This window comes from Neophocaena asiaeorientalis, unplaced genomic scaffold (assembly GCF_003031525.2).
Source record: "Neophocaena asiaeorientalis asiaeorientalis breed wild unplaced genomic scaffold, Neophocaena_asiaeorientalis_V1.1 scaffold119, whole genome shotgun sequence".
Classification (NCBI taxonomy): domain Eukaryota; kingdom Metazoa; phylum Chordata; class Mammalia; order Artiodactyla; family Phocoenidae; genus Neophocaena; species Neophocaena asiaeorientalis.
In genome coordinates this window covers 10,970,822-10,998,288 of record NW_020175821.1, presented here as the reverse complement: position 1 = coordinate 10,998,288, position 27,467 = coordinate 10,970,822, and the positions used below count along the sequence as shown (strand labels likewise).

At 44.2% G+C, this 27,467-nt stretch overlaps 1 protein-coding gene across 1 annotated transcript in view; it reads left to right on the top strand.

The window, feature by feature from the left end:
* LAMC2 (laminin subunit gamma 2) overlaps positions 1-27,467 on the top strand; it is a 61,262-nt gene that overhangs the window by 14,322 nt on the left and 19,473 nt on the right. Inside the window, exons 2-8 of the mRNA XM_024732611.1 lie at positions 6,369-6,557; positions 13,835-13,970; positions 16,798-16,896; positions 19,978-20,114; positions 20,887-21,009; positions 22,278-22,467; positions 25,801-25,913. Coding sequence (XP_024588379.1) covers positions 6,369-6,557; positions 13,835-13,970; positions 16,798-16,896; positions 19,978-20,114; positions 20,887-21,009; positions 22,278-22,467; positions 25,801-25,913 — 987 coding nt within the window. The remainder of the gene's footprint in view (positions 1-6,368; positions 6,558-13,834; positions 13,971-16,797; positions 16,897-19,977; positions 20,115-20,886; positions 21,010-22,277; positions 22,468-25,800; positions 25,914-27,467) is intronic.

The following is a 27,467-nucleotide window of genomic DNA, read 5'->3' as shown; positions in this document are numbered from 1 at the left end:
ACAGGTGAATAGTTTGATACATTTGTTATAGAAATAATTCATGATAATTTATTTTTTAAAAATCTATTGAAGTATAGTTGATTTACAATGTTGTGTTAATTTCTACAGTACAGCAAAGTGACTCAGTTATATGTGTATATATATATATATATTTTTTTTTCCATTATGGTTTTTCACAGGCTATTTTTTTTTTAACATCTTTATTGGAGTATAATTGCTTTACAGCTGAAAACATCGTGCCTGATAGACAAATAGCCAAAGATCATGAACAGACAGATATCAAAGTAGAGATAAAACAGTAAAGCAGCATATGGCACTTTTCAACCCTCCCTTCCTACTCACTTTACCCACCTCCAGCTACCTATTTCCTTTCACTGCTTTATGTATTTCTCCTTCACAAATATTGCTATCCACATATTCTCCCTATACTAGTTGCCTTGTTTATTTTCTTTTCCTCCAATTCGCATGAAAACTCCATGAAGACTGGAACATCTATTTGTTTTGTCTACCTCTAAATCCTCAGTGCCTAGAACACTGCCTGGCACATAGATGCTCAATCTATATTTATTGGATGAATGGACCTTGACAAATGATTCCCAGCCGACCCAGGACATGTCCAAGACCCCCATCTTTATACTTCCATCACTTGCTTTTGTGTCAAGGCTCCCTGATGGAAACTAGACAACATATTTATAAAATTTACAGCTGACCCCAAATTTGGAAGAATAGCAAGTAGATTACAAAATAAACATGAAAAAAAATTCTAGACATAAAATTGAACAAGGCTAAACATAAGGGAAGGAAAGTATAATCAAAAGCATTTTTAGCATATCCTCTTGTTCTAAAGTGTATTATAGGTGTGTATTTAGGTCTGTGAATCTAAATAAATCATAATATAAGTTACCAAGAAAGGCTATTTTCTGGATTGGGGTCGTATGGAGAAAAGTGTCCCCTCAATTAACAGGGAAGAGAGTAAATGCTAAATATTGGTATTTGCATTTTTTTTTAACTTTTTTTTTTTTTTGGCTGCTGCCTCACAGCACACAAGATCCTTAGTTTCCCCACCAGGGATCGAACCCGTGCCCCCTGCAGTGGAAGCATGGAGTCTTAACCACTGGACCGCTAATGAAGTCCCTGGTATTTGGTTTTTTTTTCTTTTTAAAAATTTTTTAAATTTTTTGGCTGCATTGGGTCTTCGTTGCTGCACACGGGCTTTCTCTAGTTGCGGCGAGCGGGGGCTACAGTGTGCGGGCTTCTCATTGGTGGCTTCTCTTGTTGCAGAGCACGGGCTCTAGGCGCACGGGCTTCAGTAGTTGTGGCTTGTGGGCTCTAGAGCGCAGGCTCAGTAGTGTTGGCGCAGGGGCTTATTTGCTCCGTGGCATGTAGGATCTCCCCGGACCAGGGGTCAAACCCATGTCCCCTGCCTTGGCAGTCGGATTCTTAACCACTGCGCCCCCAGTGAAGTCTGGTATGTGCGCTGTGGCCTCTCCCGCTGCGGAGCACAGGCTCTGGACGCGCAGGCCCAGCGGCTATGGCCCACGGGCCCAGCCACTCCGCGGCATGTGGGATCCTCCCGGACCGGGGCACGAACCAGTGTCCCCTGAATCGGCAGGCGGACTCTCAACCACTGTGCCACCAGGGAAGCCCCTGGTATGTGTATTTTTAAAGCATGTCCAGACATATGCGGCCATGTGGAGTCTTGAAGATGGTAGAAACACATCTAGGGGTACCCTGAAGTTTCCTGAAGTTCAAGAGAACGTTCATTCATTTGTTCATTAAAAATACCTCAAATACCTACTATGGACGGGGCACTGTGCCATACACTAGGGCTTTATATTTCCTTCTCTAAAGCATGAGATGTGTTTTCAGCCTGTTAGAATAGCAGAGCCCAGTGCAAAGAGTTGCCCTTGGACACAGCTTAATTTTTTTAAAAATTTTAAAATATTCTTTGGCCAACCTTTAAAAATCAGTAGATTTCGTACCCAAAGCCAGACTTCTGTCTTTAAAAAACATAAGTGGAAATGCTGATTACAATAGGCATCATTCCCATGGGGCTACCATTGGCTGGGGCTGAAGTGCTGCTTCTTCCTTTAGCCCTTTTGTCAGTGTCCCCACTGCTCCCTGTTGCCTTGCTCCTGGCCTGACAGTGCCCTTTGGCAACCAACGTGTCCTGGTAGTGACTGGGCAGAAATCAGTCACAGAATAAAAAAGGCCAGGCACAAGCTGTAGGAGGCCCACTTTATTAAGCACAGTTGTGAGAATATTCTGGAATTTGAAAAATAAAGAGTTTTTTTTTTTCCAGCAGTGAGAATGAATAATAATTGCTCTTAGGAAAGTTAGTCTAAATTTGGGAGATGCTTTGAGAGAGGCCATGTTTCACATGCATCAAGGACAGAAAGGATGATTCCATGCCAAAGGAGCAAATTCTCTCTCCTCAGTCTCTGGGTGTGAATGTTTGGAAGGTTCGACAGTGAGCCAAGTGCAGTGCAGCTAAGTGTTGAACTCAGCGCAGCCTGGTAACTTCAGAGTCCCACAGGCAAGGCTGGAGAGAGTTTCTTCCTGGCATTTTCACATACTGCAGGTACAGGCGGCCAATACATCCCCTAGGCCTGAGGCCCACAGGTCGCCTCACTCCAGCCTGCATAACCCTGGGCTTAAAGGGAAACCCATTTGAGAAGAGGAGGGTAGCTTAGCAATAGGTTTGTAGCTGAGTTCCAGAGTGGAGATGCTGGCTGAAGGCCTCCCTTACTGGAACTATACTGCGTCTCCACTGAAGGCTGTGAATTTAAAAGAGGAACATCAATTCTTGCATAGTAGAGCTTTAAAGGAGAAAGGACAGAAGGAGAGGGAAATGGTTAAAAAAAAGATTATAACAAGGTTATCTATTTTTAAAATAGTGCTCTAAAAATATATCATTTCCTTATGAAATTAACCACTACCAGCAAAAATTTGTTCTGAATAAAAAAGACACAATAGGGCTTCCCTGGTGGCACTGTTGTTGAGAGTCCGCCTGACGATGCAGGGGACACAGGTTCGTGCCCCGGTCTGGGAGGAAAAAAAAAACAAAGACACAATGAAAAGTTCGTAATTATTTTGAGATTGCTCCCAAAAGTCATCCGGGGTAGAGAGGGCATTGGCTCAGTGTGTGATCCTGCTGGGTGACCTCACAAGGATCTCTGGCTGGTGAATTTAGCTCCTAATTGTGCCTAATGAGGTACCTGGTAGAAATTTCACAGCACATTACGGCTGTGTGGCACATCTGTTAGAAATCCAAAGAAATAAATTGGTTACACAAACATTCTTTGGGAAAGATTCAGCTTAGCACCAGTTCTGTGAAAAAGCCCTGGGAGTTTGAGTTGAATGCAAACTTCATATGCTTTGAGTTTAATGAAAATGTTAGGCTCATCCATGGAATTATAATACCTGGTCCTGTTGTAAGCTGAGCTGTTCAAACCACACTTGAAGAACTGGAATAAATTCTGGTCATTTAAAGAAAGATAGTGAAAATTAGAGTTTGTTCCTAGGAGGGGCATCAAGAAGAAATCATGACCTGGGAAATGGTTGAAAGTCTTGGAGGTGACAGGTCTCCAGTTTAACCTGAAGAAGAAAAGACTAAAGAGGGAGATGCTCTAACTCTCTTCTGATACTCAAGGACTTGGCTGATGCAGTACCTTGTAAAACAGTGCCTGAAAGAAACGTCTGATGAGTACATAAATAAATGGAGAAGAGAGTAGGTATGCCAGTGTGTGTGCCTGTGTGTGTGTGTGTGTGTGTGTGTGTGTGTTGTTTTCCAGGGAAGAACAGAACACATGGTAAAAATTACAGGAAGGGAGGCAGATTTAAAACTGCATAGAAATAATTTGTAATAACCAGTGCTGTTTAAGGAGGGATGGGACATCTTACTAGATTAGGAAGAATTCTAGAAGGGTCTGAGTAACTCTCTATGAGAGAGTTATAGAAAGAATACCTACATGCAGTGGCAAGCCAGCTCTTGGAGGCATAGGGATAACATAGAAAGGTGAGGGCATTGCAATTGGACAGACCTGGGAGCAATTACATCCTTGCCACTTAGCTGTGTGACCTTAGGTGAGACACCTACCCCCTCTAAGCATTCATTTCTTCATCTGTTGACTGGGGATAATTAAACCCATGTTAAAGTGTTACTGTGAGAATGAACTGAGCTGCTGGATGTAAAGTCCTGGCTATAGAGTGGACTCTGGATCGATGTTCTTGACTTTGCCTAGATTAGGTGGCATCCAAAGGCGTAAGAGAGTGTTTTAGGAGCTCTTGCAAGGAAGCCACTTAGGGAAGTTCATCAGATATACTTGGTCACCTTTGCCACCTTTGTGCCTTCAGAGCTGACCCAGCCTGCACAGGGCAGCTGCTCCATACATGTTGGTACATTTGCCGGCTTTTTAAAGTCAGTACTCTGGGTAAGTCATGGCCCTGGGCACTGCCAGAGACAGGCTATCACTGGGGCTGCGTGGCCAATGGAGACAGTGTGTCTGGGTGAAAGAAAGTGGGTTTTGGCATGAGACAGAGGTTCAAATCCCAACTCTCCACTGGCTCAAGTTACTTAACCTTTCCAAGCTGCATTTTTCTCATCTAAGGCAATGCCTATCTCATGTGAGTTAGGGGTGAAATAGCACAGACGAAGGACTTGATGTTCTTTTCTCAGTGGGGTCTTTTCAACAATCCAGGGAAGCACATAATGGAGACTGCATTTCTGAAAGAAGAAATAAGATTCAGAGAGTTGAAGTGATTTGCCTAAGGAATTAGTAGAACTGGTATTTGACACCATTCTTTTAACCTCAAGGCTCACCACCTTTTCCAAACCATGGCTGACACATTTTTTGAGCATCTGCTGTGTGCCAGGTACAATACTAAGGATTTCCCCTGTTACCTCATTGGTGGTTTCAGTCCCACATGGAGATGTTAGTCACTCCATGAATCTCTTTGGAACGTGCACAGGGTAAACTTTCCTAGACACTTGGGGAAAGTCATTCTTAATGGGACTATGGTTCTTTTTGACACCTGGCTTTGGGAGAGACACTTATGGCAGTGAGAGGGGAGGAAATACCTGTCCAGACAGTCATATTAGCGGCTCAAGAAAAGGGAACCCTCCTACACTGTTGGTGGGAGTGTAAATTGGTGCAGCCACTATGGAAAACAGTATGGATGTTCCTCAAAAAACTAAAAATAGAATTGCCATATGAGTCAGCAATCCCACTCCTGGGAGTATATCTGGACAAAACTATAATTTGAAAAGATACATGCACCCCTATGTTCATAGCAACACTATTTACAATAGCCAAGATGTGGAAGCAACCTAAATGTCCATGGACAGATGAATGGATAAAGAAGATGCAGTACATATACACAATGGAATATTACTCCACCATGAAAAAGAATGAAATAATGCCATTTGCAGCAACATGGATGGACCTAGAGATTATCATACTAAGTGAAGTAAGTCAGACAGAGAAAGACAAATACCATATGATATCATTTATATGTGGAATCTAAAATATGACACAAATGAACATATCTACAAAACAGAAAACTACTCACAGACATAGAAAACAGACTGTGGTTGCCAAGGTGGGTGGGGAGGGATAGACTGAGTTTGGGATTAGCAGATGCAAACTATTATATATAGAATGGATAAATAATAAGGGCCTACTGTAGAACACAGGGAACTATATTCAATATCCTGTAATAAACCAACCATAATGGAAAAGAATATGAAAAAGAATATATATATATATGTATGTATAACTGAATCACTTTGCTGAACACCAGAAAATAACAGAGCATTGTAAATCAACTATACTTCAATAAAATAAATTAAAAAAAATATTTGCTCCTCAGTCTTGATCATCCCTGGAGGGACGGATGCTAAGGGTCCTGAACAGATGACACCACCGGCTCTTACACGTAGTCGTGCCGGAGTGCACGAGCTGGCAGTTCTGAGGTCTTCTCCAGCTCATAGACTTGTACTACGGGGTTGCACAGAATTTTAAAAATGAATTCCTTGCAAATATTTAAATCAGGACTTTTCACATAGAAACACATAATAAAGATTTGGGGTTTCTCTGGAGGAGTCGGTAACACCGTCTGGCAACACTGACCTCATGTTCTCTCGTGTTCTCCCAGGCAACACCTGACCAGCACTGCTTCCTTAGGTAAAGCGACAACTCTCTCCATCATCAGGTGGTGCATTTGACCCCCTTACCTTCTGCCGTTGAGCAGTTTGAATTCATATGTAGTACCCTGGGCATCATTTGTATTCATAATAGTAAAACCCCCGGGAGGATTGCCCCTGACTTGTTTCCTGCTGACCATGTCTTTTTTTGCCCTGACCCTAGTCTGTGATTGCAGTGGGAAGTCCAGGCAATGCGTGTTTGATGAGGAACTTCACAGACTGACAGGAAATGGATTCCGCTGCCTGCACTGCAGTGACAACACGGGTGGCGTTCACTGCCAGAGGTGCAAGGAAGGATTTTACCGCCAGAGAGACAGAGACCGCTGTTTACCCTGCAATTGTAACTCCAAAGGTAGCTGGATAAATGGGGAAAGAAAGAGGGAGGGGGGAGGGGAGAGAAAGGGGAGGGTGTGAGGGGGAGGGGAGAGAATGGGGAGGGAGGGAGGCAGGGAGAGAGACAGAGCAGGCCAAGAGGGAGATGTTCAATTTCTAGAACACTTGGGAAGATACTGTTCTTTTTAGCGATTTCAATCTGAAAGGAAATATGTTTTTCTTAAGTCTGGGTTATAGGAACCAGCTGTGGTCTTTAGGGTACATTAGTTTGAATTCTAGTCCCAAGAGAGACATGCGATTACTTTCCTGGCTGATAACAGTCTGTGACCTGGGAACAGAGAAGCTTGCACTCTTCCAGTGATAGTTCTTCATATCCATAACTGTCCCTTTGACCGACCTCTCAAAAAATAAGAGATTAGAAAGATCTGTTTCTGGTGGTGTGCTGGGTGCTAGCAATATGAAGTGATACTAATAGAAGAGACAGACCAATAAATAGGCAGATTAGAGTCATTCACAGGGCTGTGAACAGGAGAAAACAGAACAACAAATAGGAAGCACCTAACAGGGTGGCTGGTTCATAGGAGAGCCTGTTTTTGTTGTTTGTTTTTTTAAAATGTATCACCCACTGCTGTATTCTCAGAACCATAGGTAGTTTTTGTGTACGCAGACGCACACATCCCGCTATATTCATCGTGGGCAGACAGTAAAGACAAGTTAGTAAATGTAAACAGGGAAAGAGAGGTAAATAAGTTGGGACTTTTTAAAGCTACTTTATTTGTCTTTTATCTTCCTTGGTAGTATCTGTTTCTCCTCTTTGCCAGAAAGTGTTTAATAGCATAATATGATCAATATTAGTCTACCAAAAAGGTATAGCCTTAGTGCATGGCTGTGACTTAGTGTAGTTCTGTGGAGCCGTTTCTTAGCAGCAGCTGAAAGAGTCTAAAAATGGGCAGATTTTGGCCTAGCCATGACTTGCTGGTAGAGTGTGTCAGGGAGCCTTATAGAAAACTGGGGTGACCCTGTGTTGATACAGACCCATATACCAGCAATCATTCCCAGATTCTCCAGACTTGCTGCTATTATGTGGTTTAAGTCAGCTTTGCTCAGCTTTGTGGCTTTGACTCAGCATCCAGCATCCTTTGGGTTTAGCAGTTCTCCCTCTGAATCAAAGAACGTCATAAAGAAAAATGATTCTACTTTAATGGGCCTTTAACCTCTCTGAAGACCCTTTATCCCCTTAGGTTATGCAGCTTTGTTGTGAGTCACTGGAGTTGGGTCATCCCAGCAAAATAATCAGCGAGAATGTGATGAGAAGTATAATTGGCTCAGCTGGAAAGCCTGGCCTGAAGACAGGTTATTAGTCTTAGAATAGACAAGGAGCGTGAAGCCTAGCAAAGAGAGATGGTAATGAAGCTTTACCACGCCATCGTTTCTTTTACACTGTGTGGTCCATTGCCCACCCAGCAACAGTGAGCCTGGCTCTTTCTTTTCTTTGGGGGAATAGATATCTCAGACTCAGGGTGAACAGCCTAGTAGGAAGCAGTGGAGCCCAGCGATGATTTATATCTTGTATGATAGCTGCCATGCATTACACACTTACTCTATACCAGGCACTTTTCTAAACGCTTTCATCCAGTAATTAATTTAATCTTCACAAATAACCCTATGAAGAGGGTGCTATTATGATTTTCATTTTACAAATGAAGTATCAGAGGCTTAGAGAGGGAAGTTATGAAACTTGAGGGCTGAGTGGCATGTTGGTGGCAGGGACTGTACCCACCATGCGCCATCTCTGGCTACATGTTAGCTGCACAGGTCACTAAATCAGTGGCACAAATTTAATTTCTTATGTGATTTCTCAGTTGCCCAACCAGCCAGGAGGTATTTTTCACTTTCAAATAATAACTTCCCAAGGGAATTTGTTGTATATTCAATTTCAAATGCATAATTCATCTTACCAAAAGCTACCATTCCATGCATGGCAAATGAAGCCAACAGCATTCATAATCCCGAAAGTGGTCACAGATTTTGGACATCACATCAATTTCTCCTAAATACAGCAACTAGGCTTATTTTATTTATTTATTTAATTTATTTTTTGTGTTTTGCTGTACACGGGCCTCTCACTGTTGTGGCCTCTCCCGTTGCGGCGCCCAGGCTCCGGACGCGCAGGCTCAGCGGCCATGGCTCACAGGCCCAGCCCCTCCACGGCATGTGGGATCTTCCCGGACCGGGGCACGAACCCATGTCCCCTGCATCGGCAGGTGGACTCTCAACCACTGTGCCACCAGGGAAGCCCTAGGCTTATTTTTAAGTGATGATTTTGTGGGCTCAGCAACAGGGCTGAATTATCCTCAATTCTTATAACCCTGATAACGTTTTGTGGATACTTTGAAATTCACTGTGTGTGTGTGTGTGTGTGTGTGTGTGTGTGTGTTTTCCTCCCCGATACCTAAATTCTTGAGATCTAAGTAGACGTCAATGATATTGGGCTTTTTCTCTTAATTTTCTTTTTTTTACATATATATGACCCAGGCAGTGGATTACTCAAGACTAAAACATTTGAGTTATTATTTAAGACATGTCTTAGATAATAATTTAATTATTAGTAAATATAATGATTAAATAATAATAATAATAGTGTTATTTTAAAATGCAAGTGTATATATTTTTAAAGGGTTCTCAAAAGGAAGCAAGCTGTCTTGGTTTAAATTTTAAATATTAGTCATTTTAGAATACCTTCGTGAGTCCTCAGATGCATGTAGACTGTATTACATAAGTCCTGAAAGTGCTTATTGAAACAGTAAGCTGTTCTTCATCTGTCCTTTAAACCCAATTGTTCACAGTCCCTAAGAGTAGCTCATGATGTAGGAATTGGGACAGGTATTTTTATTTTAATGAGATACTCTGAAAACCCAATGCTATTATTTTGGAAGTTTGGGAACATGAAATAAATCAATCCTATTCACAGTAAGGGCCTGTGTACGTTTCCATGTCAACTTTGCAAGGCTTGAAGGAGGCCTAGAAGATAGGAGTATAAACTAGTTTTTTGAGCACCTACTATGTGTGAGATGTTGAATTAGGCCCTTCATATATTTTATTTATTTATTTTAACATCTTTATTAGAGTATAATTGCTTTACAATGGTGTGTCAGTTTCTGTTTTATAACAAAATGAATCAGTTATGCATATACATATGTCCCCATATCTCTTCCCTCTTGCGTCTCCCTCCCTCTCATCCTCCCTATCCCACCCCCCCATCCCACCCCTCTAGGTGGTCACAAAGCACCGAGCTGATCTCCCTGTGCTATGCGGCTGCTTCCCATTAGCTATCTATTTTATGTTTGGTAGTATATATATGTCCATGCCACTGTCTCACTTCGTCCCAGCTTACCCTTCCCCCTCCCTGTATCCTCAAGTCCATTCTCTAGTAGGTCTGCATCTTTATTCCCATCTTGCCCCTAGGTTCTTCTGACTGTTTTCTTTTCTTTTCTTTTTTAGATTCCATATATATGTGTTAGCATACAGTATTTGTTTTTGTCTTTCTGGCTTACTTCACTCTGTACAACAGTCTCTAGGTCCAAGGCCCTTCATATATTTTAGTTCAAAGTTTTACAACAGCTCTACAAGGTATGATTGTCCCCACTTAAAGAAGGGATGTGTGTCCCTTTGCCCAAGGACACACAGCTAATCAGTGGCAGAGCTGGTATTTGAGGTGAGAATTGTTGGACCCCAAAGCCTGGGCTCTTTTCATGTCCCCCAGCTTCTAGAACTGTATTCTCTACATAATGTCCTATGGAATATTGTGTTTCCCAAGATAATAATAGGCGTTGCCTGTAAGAACGTCAAATAATGTTTGGAAACACTGGCATTAGAAAGTTAAGCAAGATTCATGCCTACTGAATGTGCTGTTATGTTGTAAATCTCTGAAAGATTTAGGACATACCATTTCCCAAACTCTTTTGAACACAGAATGCCTATTTCCATGAGATGACTGTTAACAAAAGACTGTGTTGTACAGTACTGTTTAGGGCTATTTGGGAAAAACCCCAAAATAAAGTACAGTCTTCTCCACTTTATAAGAATAATTTGTTGGGACTTCCCTGGCGGCACAGTGGTTAAGAATCCGCCTGCCAATGCAGGGTACACAGGTTCGATCCCTGGTCCAGGAAGATCCCACACGCCGTGGAGCAACTAAGCCCATGCGCCACAACTACTGAGCCCATGTACTGCGACTTCTGAAGCCCCCGCACCTAGATCTAACCTGTGCTCCGCAACAAGAGAAGCCACCGCAATGAGAAGCCCTCACGCTGCAAACGAAGCGTAGCCCCTTCTTGCCACAACCAGAGAAAGCCTGAGCTCAGCAACGAAGACCCAACGCAGCCAAAAATAAATAAAATTAAAAAAAAAAAAAAGAATAATTTGTTTCTGAAAAACTACTGTAGGGAGAGTTTTCTTAAATTGAAAGCATAGTTTCCATTAATTTGAATGGAGAAAAACAATGTGTTTCTGGGTCCCAGATTAACACCCATTTATGTTAAAAATAATTAAATGGTATTAAAGAAGGAACATTTAATGTTACTCATCAGAGCATAAATTCAAACAAGAATTTACCTTCTGGGGCTTCCCTGGTGGCGCAGTGGTTGAGAGTCCGCCTGCCGATGCAGGGGACGCGGGTTCGTGCCCCAGTCCGGGAAGATCCCACATGCCGCGGAGCTGCTGGGCCTGTGAGCCATGGCCGCTGAGCCTGTGCGTCCGGAGCCTGTGCTCCGCAACGGGAGAGGCCATGACAGTGGGAGGCCCGCATAACACACACACACAAAAAGAATTTACCTTCTTAGACCTGTCTGCTGTTTGTCTCTAAGTGCCAACCCCAGTGGTCTTTCCTCACTCTCATCTTGTTAAATGCTCTCTTGCCTTAGATCCTGAAAACCATCCCCTCTTCCTTCTCCCTTAACTCTTCCCAGAATTCTCCTCCGTGAGACTTCTCCCTGCTCCCATCACTTTTTCCTTAATCAGTGAGGTTCCATTTCTGTCCAAGGCACATTCCCCTCCTCTGTCTATCTGCTCCCGAGTGACCTTACACTTGCTATGGCTTCCTGTTCTGCCTGTGGGCTGAAGGCTCCTAAGTCTTCATCTGCAGCCTCTTTCTTGAGCTCCAGATGAACAGTTTCACCAAAGTTCATTGTGTCCCAAACTAAACTGGTTATCTTCTCTTGATGATTCAGTGTGAGGCTCTGTTCTTCCTCTGGCCTTCTCTGGTTTGTCAGGAGGCTCATATCTAGCAGTGCCCTCTGGGGACCTGCTGTCGTCTATGTTGATCCACTTTTCATCCAGACTCCTGTAATCTGGGCCATCACGTCAGGGGAGGGTTTCTGCCCTGAGAGCCTGCTGCTCTCCTGTCACCAAGCCATCCTGCAGTTGCTCTAGGGTTGACCTTCTAAATAAACTGCACATCTGATCTTGTTGCCACCTGCCTGATCCTCTGAGAGCGCCCTATTATCCACAAATGGATTTGTTATCCTTCCGTCAGTTCTTAATCCACCAGTAGATACGGTGAGCTAATATGAAGTGCCCAATTCAGTGTCTCACACGTAGCAGGTGCTCAAAAAATGTAGTTTATGTTATTACCACTGAGGGCCCTTTCAAGTGTTGCAAAGTTGACGTGGAGACTTTCACAGACTCTAACTGTGAATGTGACTAATGTATTTCATGTCTCACCTGCGGCTATAGATACAGAGCCAATACTCTCATTGATTTGAATTGTATCCACAAGTGAATTAAAAGTTCACAGACTGGTAAGAAATTAGGAAAAAAAGGAGCTAATGGTTAGAGTTCTGTTGACTTTATAGATTACGAATAGCCTAATTATCACAGTTAGTTGGAATATAGGGGTTACTTTATAATTTTGCCAACTGCTGGGAAGTTATCAAGTGGGTGAGCCACCTTCCACCTCATCTTTTGGCTTTTTCCTAACTCATTTCACAATAGCCACATCCTTTTTCTTAAGGGTTAATTAATCCAACAGATTTCTGAGCCTCTTCTTTGTGTTGGGTGCTGGGGATACAGCAGAGAACATAAGCTGAGGTAGTCATCGGTAAGCAGGGCTAAGGACGGGGGGGAGCAGTGGGATGGATATTTTAGATATGAGAGTCAGAGAAGGTTTCTCTAGGGAAGTAATATTTAATCGAGATGTAAGTGCTGAGAATGGGCCATGGAGGGGAGGTTCTGGGGAAGGAGCATTCCAGGCTGAGGGAGAAGCAGGTGCAAATGCCCAGAGGAGAGAAGCAGTTGGCACATTCCAGGAACAGGGAGGGGAGCTAGGGAGCTGGACCTCAGTGAAGGAGAGCGGGAGATGAAGCAAGAGAGGTCGAGTTTGTAGGCCGTGGTACAGAGTTTGCACTTTATTCGGCTCAGAGTGGGGACCCGCTGGAAGACTTATTAAACAGACGAGTCATATGATCTGAATTCCATTTGAAAAGGAACACTCTGGCTTCTGTAGAGAGAATGGAGCATAGGGAGGGAAGGATGGGGGCGGGAAGAAGAGTGTGAGGCAGGGTTCAGGTGAGAGAAGATGGAGGCTGGAACTGGGGTGTGGAAGGGGGTGCGGTGAGGGGTGGCTGGATTCCAGAGTGGCACATTTTGTTATCCGGAGCACCTCTTGCCTTTCATCAATATGCAGTCTGCGAGGTCCCGTTTTACAGAGCATGTCTATAAAAAATGAATCGTCGGACAAGTACTCTAGTGCCCCAAACCAGGTAAAATGCACAGGGTCTTCACGCCTTACAAGGGGTGATGCTCCAAGGGTGAGGATTTCTGCCACCCCAGGTAGGTAGAGATGTTTTTGGTCAAGAGGCTTTTTTGTACTCTTAAAATCATACCATACAAGCGCTGCCCCTTAAAAGATGGCGTTTGCCTGCCAGAGTTAAGGTAGAACGTGGCTCACTCTCTTTTCCTGTCTTTGTGGAGGCCGAAGTGCTCATTTACCACTGTTCCTTCTTGAGATCTCAAGGATTTGACAAACTACTTCATGTTGAAACCAGAGTAGATATATAAATAATAATGCTTTCAGGAGTCATCTCTGTTCCTTTCCCTGAAGAAGCTATCCTTGGCTGTCAGGACGTTCCCTAGTGGGTGGATGCATACCCAGATAATGTGAGAGAATTACTAGAAGCAGCAGGTGGTCGTTATTACTTAGTATTTATTGAGCTCCCACAGGGTGACGTTTTCTTCCTAATGTTGCATAAATTAAATATTTCCTTTCCTTCTTTCCTTTTCCCTACCTTGTGGTCACAGGTTCTCTTAGCGCTCGATGTGACAATGCTGGACGATGCAGCTGTAAGCCAGGTGTGACAGGAGACAGGTGTGACCGCTGTCTGCCAGGCTTCCACACCCTCACCGAGGCTGGGTGCACCCAAGACCAGAGACTCCTGTAAGTGCCTGTCCCGTCACTGTGGCTTCCGCAATTGTATCAACATTAGGGACCGCTTAACATTTACTGAGTAACTGAGTTACTGAAACACCGTTTCGAGGACCTCACGTGGGCCATCTCATTGACTTCTCACAATAATCCTAAAAAATTGGGATTAGCCTTATGCTTGTGTTAAAGATAAGAAACTGAAATCGTGAGAGGATAAATAAGATGCCCCGTGTTACTGGTGAGGGTGGACTTAAAATTCAGGCTCAGAGTTTTGTCTCTGGAACCTAGGGTCTTCACCCTGACAACTGCCCCTCCTTTAGATGAAGTAGGATGGAAGTAAAGAGTCCTTCAAATTGGAGGAACTCGTTTCAAATAAATAGACTCAGAGTAGAAGAACTTTCTGCATCATTTTAATCCCCTTTAGCTTGAAGCATTCTCTATCCCTCCTCAACTTCCTTTTTGGAAGAAGGTGGAGCATACGTTAGAAATCACATGACCAACCCACAGAGATGCAGAGCCTGGCAGGGTGTTGGGCTGGCTTAGAGGAGGGGGAGTCTGGCAGGGAAGCCATTGGCTAGAAGGCCAACCACAGAGGCATCGCCTCCCCATCGCCCATGTTTCCAACCCTTGGCCCATATGAGACCCACCCACCAGGCATACCTGCACCATCCCCATTACCACTGGCCCAAGTTCTCTTACCATCTGGGCCTTTATGTAGATTGTTCTCTCCCAGACTTCCCTGACCCCTCCCTGGGCCCTGTCTCTCTTTTGTAAACCCTTGTAAAATATGAAGTGTGTTATATCACGGCTCTGCTCCAAATTTCCATTAGCTCCTTTCCCACCTAGAATGAGATCCAAACTTCTTATCTAGGCAGGTAGGGCCCTGCAAGACCCTCCTGCCCCCTCCACCCTCGGCCTTAGGCTACTGCTCCATTTCTCACCCCCTCCCAGCCTTCCTTTGCTTCTTCAAAGGAGCCAAGCTATGTGACGTCAGCCTTGGCCTAGAGCACTCTTCCCTCCCTCAGAGCCATGCAGAGCTTCGCTGGCTCCATCCCCACCTTGTCTATCTCCTCACAGAGACCTTCCAGACCAGTCTCCACCCCTCCGTGTTCTGACTCTGTTGTTTTACTCCTAGAGGACAGGGCTATTTCCTATTTCTTACTATCCCTGGTGCTTAGCAACCAGCAGATGCTGAACACATGTTTCTCAGAGGATCCTGATAATGGTATAGAGGGACCAAGATGGGGAGGAGACTGTGGGAAGATGAAGATTGGGAAAGAAATCTTCAGGAAGCTGGTTGGGACTTGGCATCTGACTGGATGAGGAATGTGAAGGACGAGGAGTCAGACGCAGGCTTGGCAGGATTTGCTGGGGTCACGCGGCAGTCAGAGGGGGAGCAGGTCAGTAGGGAAAAGACAACAGACTTGGTTTTAGACGCATGAGATAAACACATGTGCTTATGTGCCGAACGCAGCGACAGAGACCGGTGCTTTGATGAGTCAGTCATTAGTCAAAGCTCTAGTCTACACAAGTCAAGGAGATTGTGCTCAAATTAAATGAGGAAAATACTGATTTTTTTTTCATCGAGAAAGTCTTGCGACCAAAAAAGAGTCAGCGAAACTAGTAGCAATTTAACTCCTAGGTATACATTCAAGAGATATGAAAACATACGTATCTGCACAGAAACTTGTACACAGATGTTCACATTAGCATTATTCATAATAGCTAAAAAGTGAAAACAACCCAAATGTCCATTCCAATGGATGGATGAACAAACTGTAGTATGTTCACGAGACAGGATTTTATTCAGCCATAAAAAGAAGGAACTACTGATACATGGTACAACGTGGATGAATCTTGAAAACATATTAAGTGAAAGAGGCCAAACACAAAAGGCCACATGTTGTACCATTCCATTGATAGGAAATGTTCAGAATAGGCAAATCTACAGAGACAAAAGGTGGTCAGTGGTTGTTTAGGGCTGGAGGGAGGGGATGGGGGTGATTCCTAAAGGACACGGGGTATCTTTCTGGAGTAATAAAAGTGTTCTAAACTTGGTTGTGGTGCTGGTTGCACAGCTCTGAGGGTCAACTAAAACCCATTGAACTGTATACTTTAAATGGGTGAATTACATGGTATGAATTATATGTCAATAGAAGTGTCACCAGAAGTAAGAACTAAATGAACCAAAAGCAAGTAGATGGAATCAATCACGGTGAAAGCAGACACCACTGAATTAAACAATAGGTAAACAAATGATAACTTTTTTTTCTTAATGTCAACTGACCCAAACGGTCAACCAAACTAAACTAAACAGTTTTGTAATGAATGTGGTTTACATTCTGCGGCAAACCCCTCCTCTTTTTTTTTTTTTTTTTTTGCGGTACGCGGGCCTCTCACTGCTGTGGCCTCTCCCGCCGCGGAGCACAGGCTCCGGATGCGCAGGCTCAGCGGCCATGGCTCACGGGCCCAGCCGCTCCGCGGCACGTGGGATCTTCCCGGACCGGGGCACGAACCCGCGTCCCCTGCATCGGCAGGCGGACTCTCAACCACTGCGCCACCAGGGAAGCCCCCCTCCTCTTTATAGGATCGGGTAGCAAACAGTTCCTGGACTGGCTGCCGGCCACAGACCACACTTTGAGTAGCAGGAGCATGGACAAACGAATTCTTCAAGGGTCTGAGGGAGATTAGCATGGACAAGAATAGCTAAGAGAGGCCTCACTGAAGATGAAGGATTGACTCAAGTTGGTGACATTTGCTTATGAGTGCTTGATCTTCATGTGTATAGTTGCAAAGTATTTGGAAACACATCCCTAATTTTCTTTTTCTTCTTTCTCAGGGACTCCAAGTGTGACTGTGATCCGGCTGGCATCTCGGGGCCCTGTGACACAGGCCGCTGTGTCTGCAAGTCAGCTGTCACCGGAGGGCGCTGTGATAGGTCTGTGTGAACTGTGACCCTACGGGCACAGCAAGGTGTCCCTCGGCAACTAGCTTGAGAATTCATCCTCTGAGTGCAATTACGGAAAACGGACACTTAACAAATGTAGATGACCTTCTTCCTGCCCCCTGTCCTCAAAAACTAGGCTTTATTTATTTATGTTTAATTTTACTTTTTGGCCGCGCTGCATGGCATGGAGGATCTTAGTTCCCCGATCAGGGATCAAACCCATGCCCCCTGAATTGGAAGCGCAGAGCCTTAACCACTGGGACTTCCCTCAAAAACTAGACCTTAAAAAAAGTGCAACCAAGACCCCAAATCTCACTGGACTCCAAGCTTTTGCTCTGGGTCCCTTCTCTGTTTATGCTGTGACAGAGGCACAGGGCCCCAGTGAGTCCCTGGCCAGCTGGCTCTGAATCCCAGGGGCTCTATGCAAGGTGGTACGCTGCGATGAGGTCACATGACTCAACCTGGTCCCAGGAAAGGCCTGGTCTAATTAAACATGTTGGGAAAATCTTAGTAAGTGGGAATATCACAGTGTATGGCCACAGATAACCGTCCCGTGCTGAGAAGGACCGGGGATGGGATGGTGGTTATATGCACACACATGAACCAGGGGGGGAGATGTAAGAGCCCTTTGGGTCCCAAACCACATTGGGACAGGTGGTGCAACCAGGTCTATCCACCTTCAGTTGCTGCTGCAGGAAATTCCTTAAGTACAAACTGTGCCCAGACTTAAAACTCTTCCCTCTCCTGATACTGTTGTGAGCAGAGGGCTGCGAGGTAGGTCCCAGAGCTAAAGGCTTCCCTCTTATTTCCTTAAAGGAAAGAAAGCAGTTCTTTGGCATCCTGCCAGTCTCGTATACCTGGGCAGAGGAAATGCCAGGTACATTCCTGGCTTTTGTTTTCAGGGGGTTCTTTGCTGCTGAGGTGGGGGGTGTGTGTGTGAGGAAACATAGCTTTAAGTGTTAAAAAAGGAGTCACTTTTTGAAAGCATTTTAAGTTTCAAAATAGAACACAGAAATAGAAAGTCACATAAATGTTGCCAGCAGCACCGATTATATGAAATAGACCTTTGCTAAAACTATGCCGGCCTCGTAACACCCTCTCTCCTTCCTAGAGGTCACCACTATTCTGACTTACTTACTTTTCTTCATAATTAATTACCCAAGCACATCCTTAAACACTGTGGTTTAGTTTTGCCTGATTCCCTTCACTTCCCTCCCCCCACCTCCCTTCCTTCATCATTCCCTCTCCACCCTTTCTGTGCCTCCCCACTTCTTTCCTCCCCTCCTCCCTCCTTCTTTCCTTCCTTCCTTGGTTTTTTTTTTTTTTTTTTTTTTTTTCTTTTTGCGGTACACGGGCCTCTCACTGCTGTGGCCTCTCCCGCTGCGGAGCACAGGCTCCGGACGCGCAGGCTCAGGGGCCATGGCTCACGGGCACAGCCGCTCCGCGGCATGTGGGATCTTCCCGGACCGGGGCACGAACCGGTGTCCCCTGCATCGGCAGGCGGACTCTCAACCACTGAGCCACCAGGGAAGCCCCCTTCCTTGGTTTTTAATCTCTTTTAATCTGAAGGTTTCCTCCACAGAAACTATAATGATTTTTTAAACCCTTTCTCTATAGGAAAAAAACCCCCAACTTATTTATTTACAGCTGGTCTCTGAAGCATCTGTTGTTCACGGCTAAACTGCTTTTCCGTGATTTTGCACAATGAACATATTCTTGACATATAGTCCAATGAATTAGACCACGTAATTTATCAGCAGATATACCTGAGTTTGAATTTTGTCTCAGCCACTTACCAGTTGTATGACCTTGAACAAGTTTCTTAACCTCTCTGGTCTTGGTCTTATCATCTAAGAAAATTGGAAATAACAATTCCTATCTCATAAGGTTGTAGTGAGGATTAAATGAGGGAGCATAAGTAAGGTGCCTGGCATATCACAAGTGCTAAATAAATGATAATTGAAACTACCATTATTTCATGTAGAAGGATGTCGTTAACTTGAACAGAGAAGAAAACAAATCCTTCCCAGCTTCCCCTGCCCTCTTCTCTATGACCTCAGCCTCCGGGACTTGTCTGCCAGCTGTGGTCCCCAGAGAAGTCACCGGAGGGCTTGAGCTAGGAGCAGAGGGGAGGCCAGCCTACATTTTGCTTTTGTAGGAGCCTCTAGCCATCCTTTTTTGGCATAACCTCACCTGCCCCCTCCCCTGGGGGTCAGAGCCTAGGTACAAGGGGCAGGGATGGTGGGCAATGCCAGGGAGGGTGGTCTGGGAGGGGTCAGTACAGCTGAGTGGGTGCTGGGGCGGGAGCATTTGCCTTTCTTTTGCTGGCCCCCACTTCCCACCCTTTTGCCCCAGTTAAATACTTACTCCAGGACAGGGCCAGCTCTGCATATCCCTACCTGACCCCTCCCCATCTCGCCCACTCAATTCCTCACCAAGGATGGGGAAAATCACTGTTTCCAGACCATCACATCAAACATGATACTGCTTTACCAGAGCAAGAGAAAGTGAATATTCTTCATGCTTTCTTTTTAAATTAATCAATCAATCAATTAATTAATTAATTGACTGTGTTGGGTCTTCGTTGCTGCGCGCGGGCTTTCTCTAGTTGAGGCGAGTGGGGCTACTCTTTGTTGCGGCGCACGGGCTTCTCGTTGTGGTGGCTTCTCTTGTTGCGGAGCACAGGCTCTAGGCGTGCAGGCTCAGTAGTTGTGGCTCGCAGGCTCAGTAGTTGTGGCTCGTGGGCTCTAGAGCGCAGGCTCAGTAGCTGTGGCGCATGGGCTTAGTTGCTCCGCGGCATGTGGGATCTTCCCGGACCAGGGATTGAACAGGCATTGGCAGGTGGATTCTTAAGCACTGCGCCACCAGGGAAGCCCTTTTGTGCTTTCTTAATGGGGAGCTGTGATTTGTCCATTGGGGGGTCTGGGAGTGGGGGGTGGTATGTGTAACTTAGTATTCCTCACCTTTGGGAATTAATGGGCCGGGTGGAAGAGAAAGTAGAAATGATCATATTCTCTATAGGGACAAGAAATAACCTGTAATATTGTCCTGATTTCTAAAACATCACCGCAGGTGCCGACCAGGTTACTATCACCTGGATGGGGGAAACCCTGAGGGCTGTACCCAGTGTTTTTGCTACGGCCATTCAGCCAGCTGCCGAAGCTCTGGAGACTACAGTGTCCATAAAATCACCTCGACCTTCCATCAAGGTAAAGCGATCTGTTTTCTAGGTTTTTTGCTTTTAATGTTGTATAGGGTTTTGTGCTTATAGACTTCCGTCCACAGCGTGGGGTCCTTGAGTCATCTTTAGCAACTCTCTTCTCGCTTTAAATGTATATTATTTTTGAGGCAGTAAGGAAGAGCCTAATGTCTTGTAAAAGTTATAGCTGAATAGTTTACTCAGACCAGCATATGAATAACTTAAAAAAATAACTAAAAAGAGACCAGATTTTCATCTCCCTGCATTTCCCATCTCATCTATTTTAAAACCACAAAAGAATCATTCTTTTGAATTGAAGGGCTTAACATGAGTCTTCCTGGAATTCACATTCACTGATAATACCGCTTTCACATACGCCAAACGAGTTGATTTATGTGAAATTAGTTACCAAGCTACAAAGCACTCTAAAAATATGGGAGATTAATATGATTTCAACTCTGAGTTTCTCTTTGAACATACTAGACCCTCTTACCTCACTAAGGCCAGACCCTGTTTATGTAAATAAAATAAAAATACAAATTATAGGCAGATGAAAACATGCTCTCTTATTCCAAGAGTCAGACTCGGAGACAAGAAGTCACAGCAGCTGTAGGGCAGGAGTGGGTGAAGGTGAATACAAAGTAGAGAGGTGCACAGGGGATTTTGAGGATGGTACACGAATGTGGAAGCATTAAGAAATCCCCACTTGTTACTCACTGCTAGTGCCTTGTTTAACTCAGTAGATGTTGTCCAAATGCAGAGTGGTTTTATTTGTGTTTCAGATGTTGATGGCTGGAAGGCTGTCCAAAGAAATGGGTCTCCTGCAAAACTCCAATGGTCACAGCGCCATCGAGATGTGTTTAGCTCAGCACGACAGTCAGACCCTGTCTATTTTATAGCTCCTGGTATGTATGATATTTTTCCTGTAGATGCCAACTTAGAACACTAAGAAGTCAAGATAGAAAAACGGGGCTAGAAAATGTGGACATCTTATCACTTAGTATTCTGGGCAGTAGTATCTCCAGGAGACAAGTGGGGCTTCAGCCCTTCTTGACAAAGTCATGGCACAGTACAGCAGAACTGGGTGTCCAGGTGGTCAGACCCTGGTTCAGGTCCCTACTTCAGTCTAATGGGAAGTTTCTAGGTTTCCCATCAAGACAAGAAATAAGGACGGTGGTCAAATCTGTGGGTCTACTGAGAAACAGATGGAAAAGTGAAAAGAAACCATTTCTCAAAGCTTTAAACCGCTTGTAAATTTTAAAAATATACATTAGTCAGAGAAGCTGGATGGAAAAGCTCTGGCTAAGATTTTTTTAAAATTAATTAATTAATTAATTTATTTTTGGCTGCGTTGGGTCTTCGTTGCTGCGTGCAGGCTTTTCTCTAGTTGCGGCGAGTGGAGGCTACTCTTCGTTGAGGTGCGCGGGCTTCTCATCGCAGTGGCTTCTCTTGTTGCGGGGCACGGGCTCTAGGCGTGCGGGCTTCAGTAGTCGTGGCTCACAGGCTTCAGTAGTTGTGGCTCGTGGGATCTAGAGTGCAGGCTCGGTAGTTGTGGTGCACGGGCTTAGTTGATCTGTGGCATGTGGGATCTTCCCAGACCAGGGCTCGAACCGATGTCCCCTACATTGGCAGGCGGATTCTCAACCACTGAGCCACCAGTGAAGCCCCTCTGGCTAGAATTTTAATCCTAGTTCATATCCTTAGCTAATATGTGATTCCTGGGCAAGGTGGCCTCTTAACCTTTCCAAACTTCAGTTCCCTCAGCTGTTGAATAATGACAACCTCCACGAATTATTGCCATCAAATGTGATGATGTTGGTGAAAGTATTCTGTAAACTAGAAAGCATTATGTAACAAATGGTATTATTGCTGATAGACCTGGGATCTTTACATATTGGTCTGTCATAGGGACCAGGCTATGAATCATGTAATGGATGGAATTGCCTTATAATGAGGCCCTTTTAGCGTTTCAGTAACTAACCCTTCTTTGTGGCCAAGAGTTGCAAGGCCATGTCCACTGCCATGAACTGGCTCTTCTGGCAGGGTGGCTGGGGAGGGGTGATGGGTGGGTAATGTAGGACCCCAAGAGGAATTGCCAACATCGATGAAAACTTACTCCTTTGCTTCTCCAGTCTCAGAACTGACCTCAATCTTTTCGAATTCTATTTCACAGCCAAATTTCTTGGGAATCAACAGGTGAGCTATGGGCAAAACCTGTCTTTTGACTACCGTGTGGACAGGGGAGGCAGACACCCATCCGCCCATGACGTGATCCTGGAAGGTGCTGGTCTATGGATCACAGCTCCCTTGATTCCACCTGGCAAGACACTGCCTTGTGGGGTCACCAAGACTTACACTTTCAGGTAAAGAGAGAGACTACAAGTGGGTCAAAGAGAGCAAACTGTGACTGAAGTCTGATTCCTTTGTTCACCCAGTCATCATTCATTGGTTCAACAAGCTTCTCTGAGCACCTTTTATGTACCAAACATGGTGTTATGTGCTGAGACAGGTCATGACTGCTGCCCACAAGCCCCGGACAGGCTAATGGGGGAGAAAAATAAGCAGCTTGTAAGGGACAAGGTGGACACAGGTGCTTTGAACACACACAGGAGATATCAGTAACTCACACTGGAGTGATCCAGGAAAGCTTCCCAAGAAGATGTGGCAAGTGAAGAGCCGCTCTTTAAGGAAAGAAAAGGGGGGAAGGTTAACATGGCAGAAGAAGTATGTTTGAGGAAGTTTCGTACTTTTAGGAAATTCTAAGTGATTAAGCATGAGTGGAGCATGGGGTCAGGGAGAGGAATACCGTGAGAAGTGAGGTCAGAGAAAGAGGCTGAGGTAAGGTCATGGATGGCCCCATGTGTGTCTAAGGAGGTTACATGTTATCCTGTGGAATGGGATATTTTTTGAAGTATAATTGACCTACAACACTGTGCTAGTTCCAGGTCTAAAACATAGTGATTTGATATTTCTATACCTTACAAAACGATCACCCTGATAATTCTAGTTACCACCTGTCACCATACAGTGTTATTACATTATTGACTATATTCCCCAGGATGTACATTTCGTCCCCGTGGCTCATTTATTTTATAACTGGAAGTTTGTACCTCTTAATCTCCCTCACCTATTTCACTCATCCTCCCACACCCTCCCTTTTGGCAAATACCTGTTTGTTCTCTGTATCTATGAGTCTGTTTTTGTTCTGTTCTGTTTGTTTGTTTTTTAGATTTCACATATAAATGAAGTCATATGGTATTTGTCTTTCTTTGTCTGAATTATTTCACTTAGCATAATACCCTCTATGTCCATCCATGCTGTTGCAAATAGCAAGATTTCATTCTTTTTTTATGGTTGAATAATATTCCATTGCCTATATATATATATATATATATATATATATATACATAAACACACAGACACACACACACACACACACACATATACATACATACATATATACCACATCTTCTTTATCCACTATTGATGGATACTTTCCATATCTTGGCTCTTGTAAATAATACTGCAGTGAACATAGGGGTGCATATAGCTTTTTGAATTGGTATTCTTGTTTTTTCAGAAGAATACCCAGAAGTAGACTTGCTGGATCATATGGTAGTTCTATTTTTACTCTTTTGAGGAACCTCCATACTGTTTTTCATAGTGCCTGCACCAACTTATATTCCCATCAACAGGGCACAAACATTCCCCTTTCTCCACATCCTTGCTAACACTTGTTATCTGTTGTCTTTTTGATAATAGCCATTCTGACAGGTGTGAGGTGGTATCTCATTGTGGTTTTGATTTGCATTTCTTTGATGATTAGTGATGTTGAGCATCTGTATGCCTTCTTAGGAAAACTGTTCATTGAGGTCCTCTGTCCACTTTTTAATTAAGCTATTTGTTTTCTTGATGTTGAGTTGTATAAGTTATTTGTATATTTTGGATATTAATCCCTTATCAAATATATCATTTGCAAATATTTTCTCTCTAGAATGGGAATTTTGAATGGTGGGTACAGAGAGTTCAGTGGAGGGGGACGTGCCTATTAAGTGCTTAGTACTGTGTCAGAGACTGAGAATTCAAGATGAAGAAACGTGGTGTTTGTCCTTCAAGAGCTCTTGTCTAGTAGGATATGTAACATGTCAAAAAGCAAACATAACACAATACAAAATCTCTTCAGTGGTGGTGCATGCTCATGGGGAGTTGGGAGGAGAGGAAAGAGTCTTAGTTCTGCCTGGAGGAGCCAGGAAAAGCATTACTAAGGACGCAGTGTGTGGACTGAGAACAGGAAGAAGCACAGGGCTTTCCCAGGGACAAAATCAGGACAACCCGTACATGTGAGTATATGTGGGAATGTGGAAAGGCATAATACAGGGAATTGGTAAGCAGTATTTATGGCTGGAACACAGCGTGTACAGGGGAGATAGGCAGATAAGATTGAAAACGCTGGAAAAAGACCCAGCATGGTGGTTCTTGGATGTCATGTCAAGGTGCTGAGATCTTGCCCATGCCTACAAGATGATGGAAAGCTATTGAGAGATTGGAAGTCGAGAATTGGCGTGATCAGGTGTGAAGGCTGGGTGCAAATACTGTGTGAAGGACAGTTTGGGTAGGGTCTTTAACTGAACCACCAGGACACATTCACAGTGGTTCAAGTGAGGGTTGTTGGGGACCTACCCCAGGGCAGAGGTAAAGGTAATAGAGAATTGAAGACCCACAGCACACACACAATGTGTTCTTAAATAACTGAGTGCCACTTATTCTAACGATACAAACACCCAGCTCTCCACGCTGGAACACCCATTCCCACCTTCTCCGCTTGGTGAACTTACTCTTTAAGATTCAGCTTGCAGGTTTTTCCTTTATATTAGCCTTCTCAGAATCCTAGGTAAAGTTACAGTCCATCCTGAGTTTCTATGGCATCCTGTTCATGCCTTTGTTATAGCCCTTTCTGCATTGTATCATAATTATTTGTTTACCCGTCACCCCTGGGAGACACTGATCACCTCACTCTACTTGCCTTTGTATCCTCCGTCCTGATACAGCTTCTGGCTCAAACCAGGTGCACAGTAAACAGTTATTTCACGAATCAGTGGATGAAACAAAAGGGTTAGTGTGGTTCCTGGAAGAGCTATTCCAGTAGAAATCAAAACAACATAAAGAAGAATAGTACAGGGGCTGGTGATGTGATGCACTGAGGCAACGTGATGCCAAACTAGGAAGTATTAGATGTGGACAGTGTAGAAGGTGGAAACTGACTTTTGAAAATTGGAGGTGAAATGTGCTCAGATAACAAATCATTTAAACAACAAAACCAAAAATGAATGATGGCTCTCGAAGATCAGAGCTTCTGGAACTCAGAGATGTTCCTGCTGTTAGGTTTTGTGTGACCAAGAATAGAAAGTGGTCTCTGAGGGCTTGGACCAGCACTGGATGCTGTGACCCCGGGAGCTCGGCTTCCTGCACTGGGATGCCCTCCAGCAAATCCTGTGGGGCTTGCACTCCCCAGGGAGTGAGAAAGTTCCAGGCTTGTGCCTATGAGGATGTGGCTACCAGTCCTTCATCCCCGTACAAGCAGGGCTGTGAAGGGGCTTAGCTATTCCCCCGTTCTCAGGCATAATTTGTATCGGGTATACGCATTATAAGATTTGATAAGAGTTGGATTTTTCAGCTTTTGCTTTTAAATCATGCAGATTAAATGAAAATCCAAGCAGTAATTGGAGCCCCCAGCTGAGTTACTTTGAGTATCGGAGGTTACTGCGGAACCTCACAGCCCTGCGGATCCGAGCTACCTATGGAGAATACAGTAAGTGGCTAAAAGAAATGAATTTCTCTCTTCTTAGGTTTTAGTTTAATTTACTTCAGCTCTCTAAGGTGGTGACAGTCTGCAAACAATTAAACAAACTGCTTAATGGTTTTGATGTCGAGTCTCTGATTGGGTCTAGATTTGTACATCCTAGAAGAAGTTGTTAAGAAAGAATGTTTCTTGAAAAGAGGTCAGCACCAATGAAGAATGCATGATGCTTCCTTGCTAAAGAGCCTCTGAATTTAGATTAAAGCTGATTATTTGAAGAAGGTAACCTACAGCAAAAGGCACGTTCCCTTAGCTCAGAAATCGCATCTACAACACCGTTCTCTTTATTTCTTGAGTAACTTTTCTTTGGGATTATACTCGGTGCTACCAGGTTCGGATATCACCATGTATTCTGTTAATTCCTATTATTGAACTTTTATATACTATGTACTATGTTGGGTACTCTTAAGCTCAACTGGGATTATTTAAATGAGACCTCCTTAAGCTTTTTAGCACACATGTAAAGAGGAAGTATGGCTGGCATGCACCATTTCCATGTCACTGATATAGTGAATAAAGCAAGAAGTAGAAAAGGTGCTTACTAACAATTTATTGAATCTTTACTATGTGCCAAGCACACTACAATACATGCATTGTCTCATTTAATTTCACAAGAAACATAGGAGGTAGAAACCACTGTCATTTCTCTTCTACTGTTGAGGAAACACAGTCATCGAGGTGTTTTGTGACTTGCCCAGTTCACACAGAGAGTGAGGATTGAGCCAGAATTTAAACCCTGAGTTTTCTGACACCAGAGCCTATGCAGTCAGTCATGATGAACTGCTATATCTCTATGCATGGCATAGTGAGTGAATACCAACTGTCTTTGATAGGGCTATCAATGAAAAAAATTCATCAATAGTCAATCTAAGAGGGCTTCTCTGGTGGCACAGTGGTTAAGAATCCGCCTGCCAATGCAGGGAACACGGGTTCGAGCCCTGGTCCGGGAAGATCCCACATGCCGCGGAGCAACTAAGCCCATGTGCCACAACTACTGAGCCTGCCCTCTAGATCCCACGAGCCACAACTACTGAAGCCCGCACGCCTAGAGCCCGTGCTCCACAAGAGAGGCCACCACAATGAGAAGCCCGCACACCGCAAGGAAGAGTAGCCCCGGCTCGCAGCAACTAGAGAAAGCCCGCGTGCGGCAACGAAGACCCAACGCAGCCAAAAATAAAATAAATAAATTTTTAAAAATTGTCAATCTAAGAAAGAAATGGAAAATCTTATTTGAGCCAATATGAGAATTATAACCCAGAAGACAGTCTCTCGGAGAGTTCTGAAGACTGTTCCAAACAGGTAAAGGGGGAAGCCAATATATATGTGATTTGGGAAGAATGTACGTGCAATCAAGCACACATCTTGGTAGAAGGTTACTGCTATTTGCAAGGAACAGATACCTTAGTTAATGGTTTAAGTGCTTTTCTAAGTACGGGAAGATGCAAGAAACTGGGTTCATAAAATTTTCTCCTGAAAATATCTAACTCTCTGAAGGCCAGTTCTGTC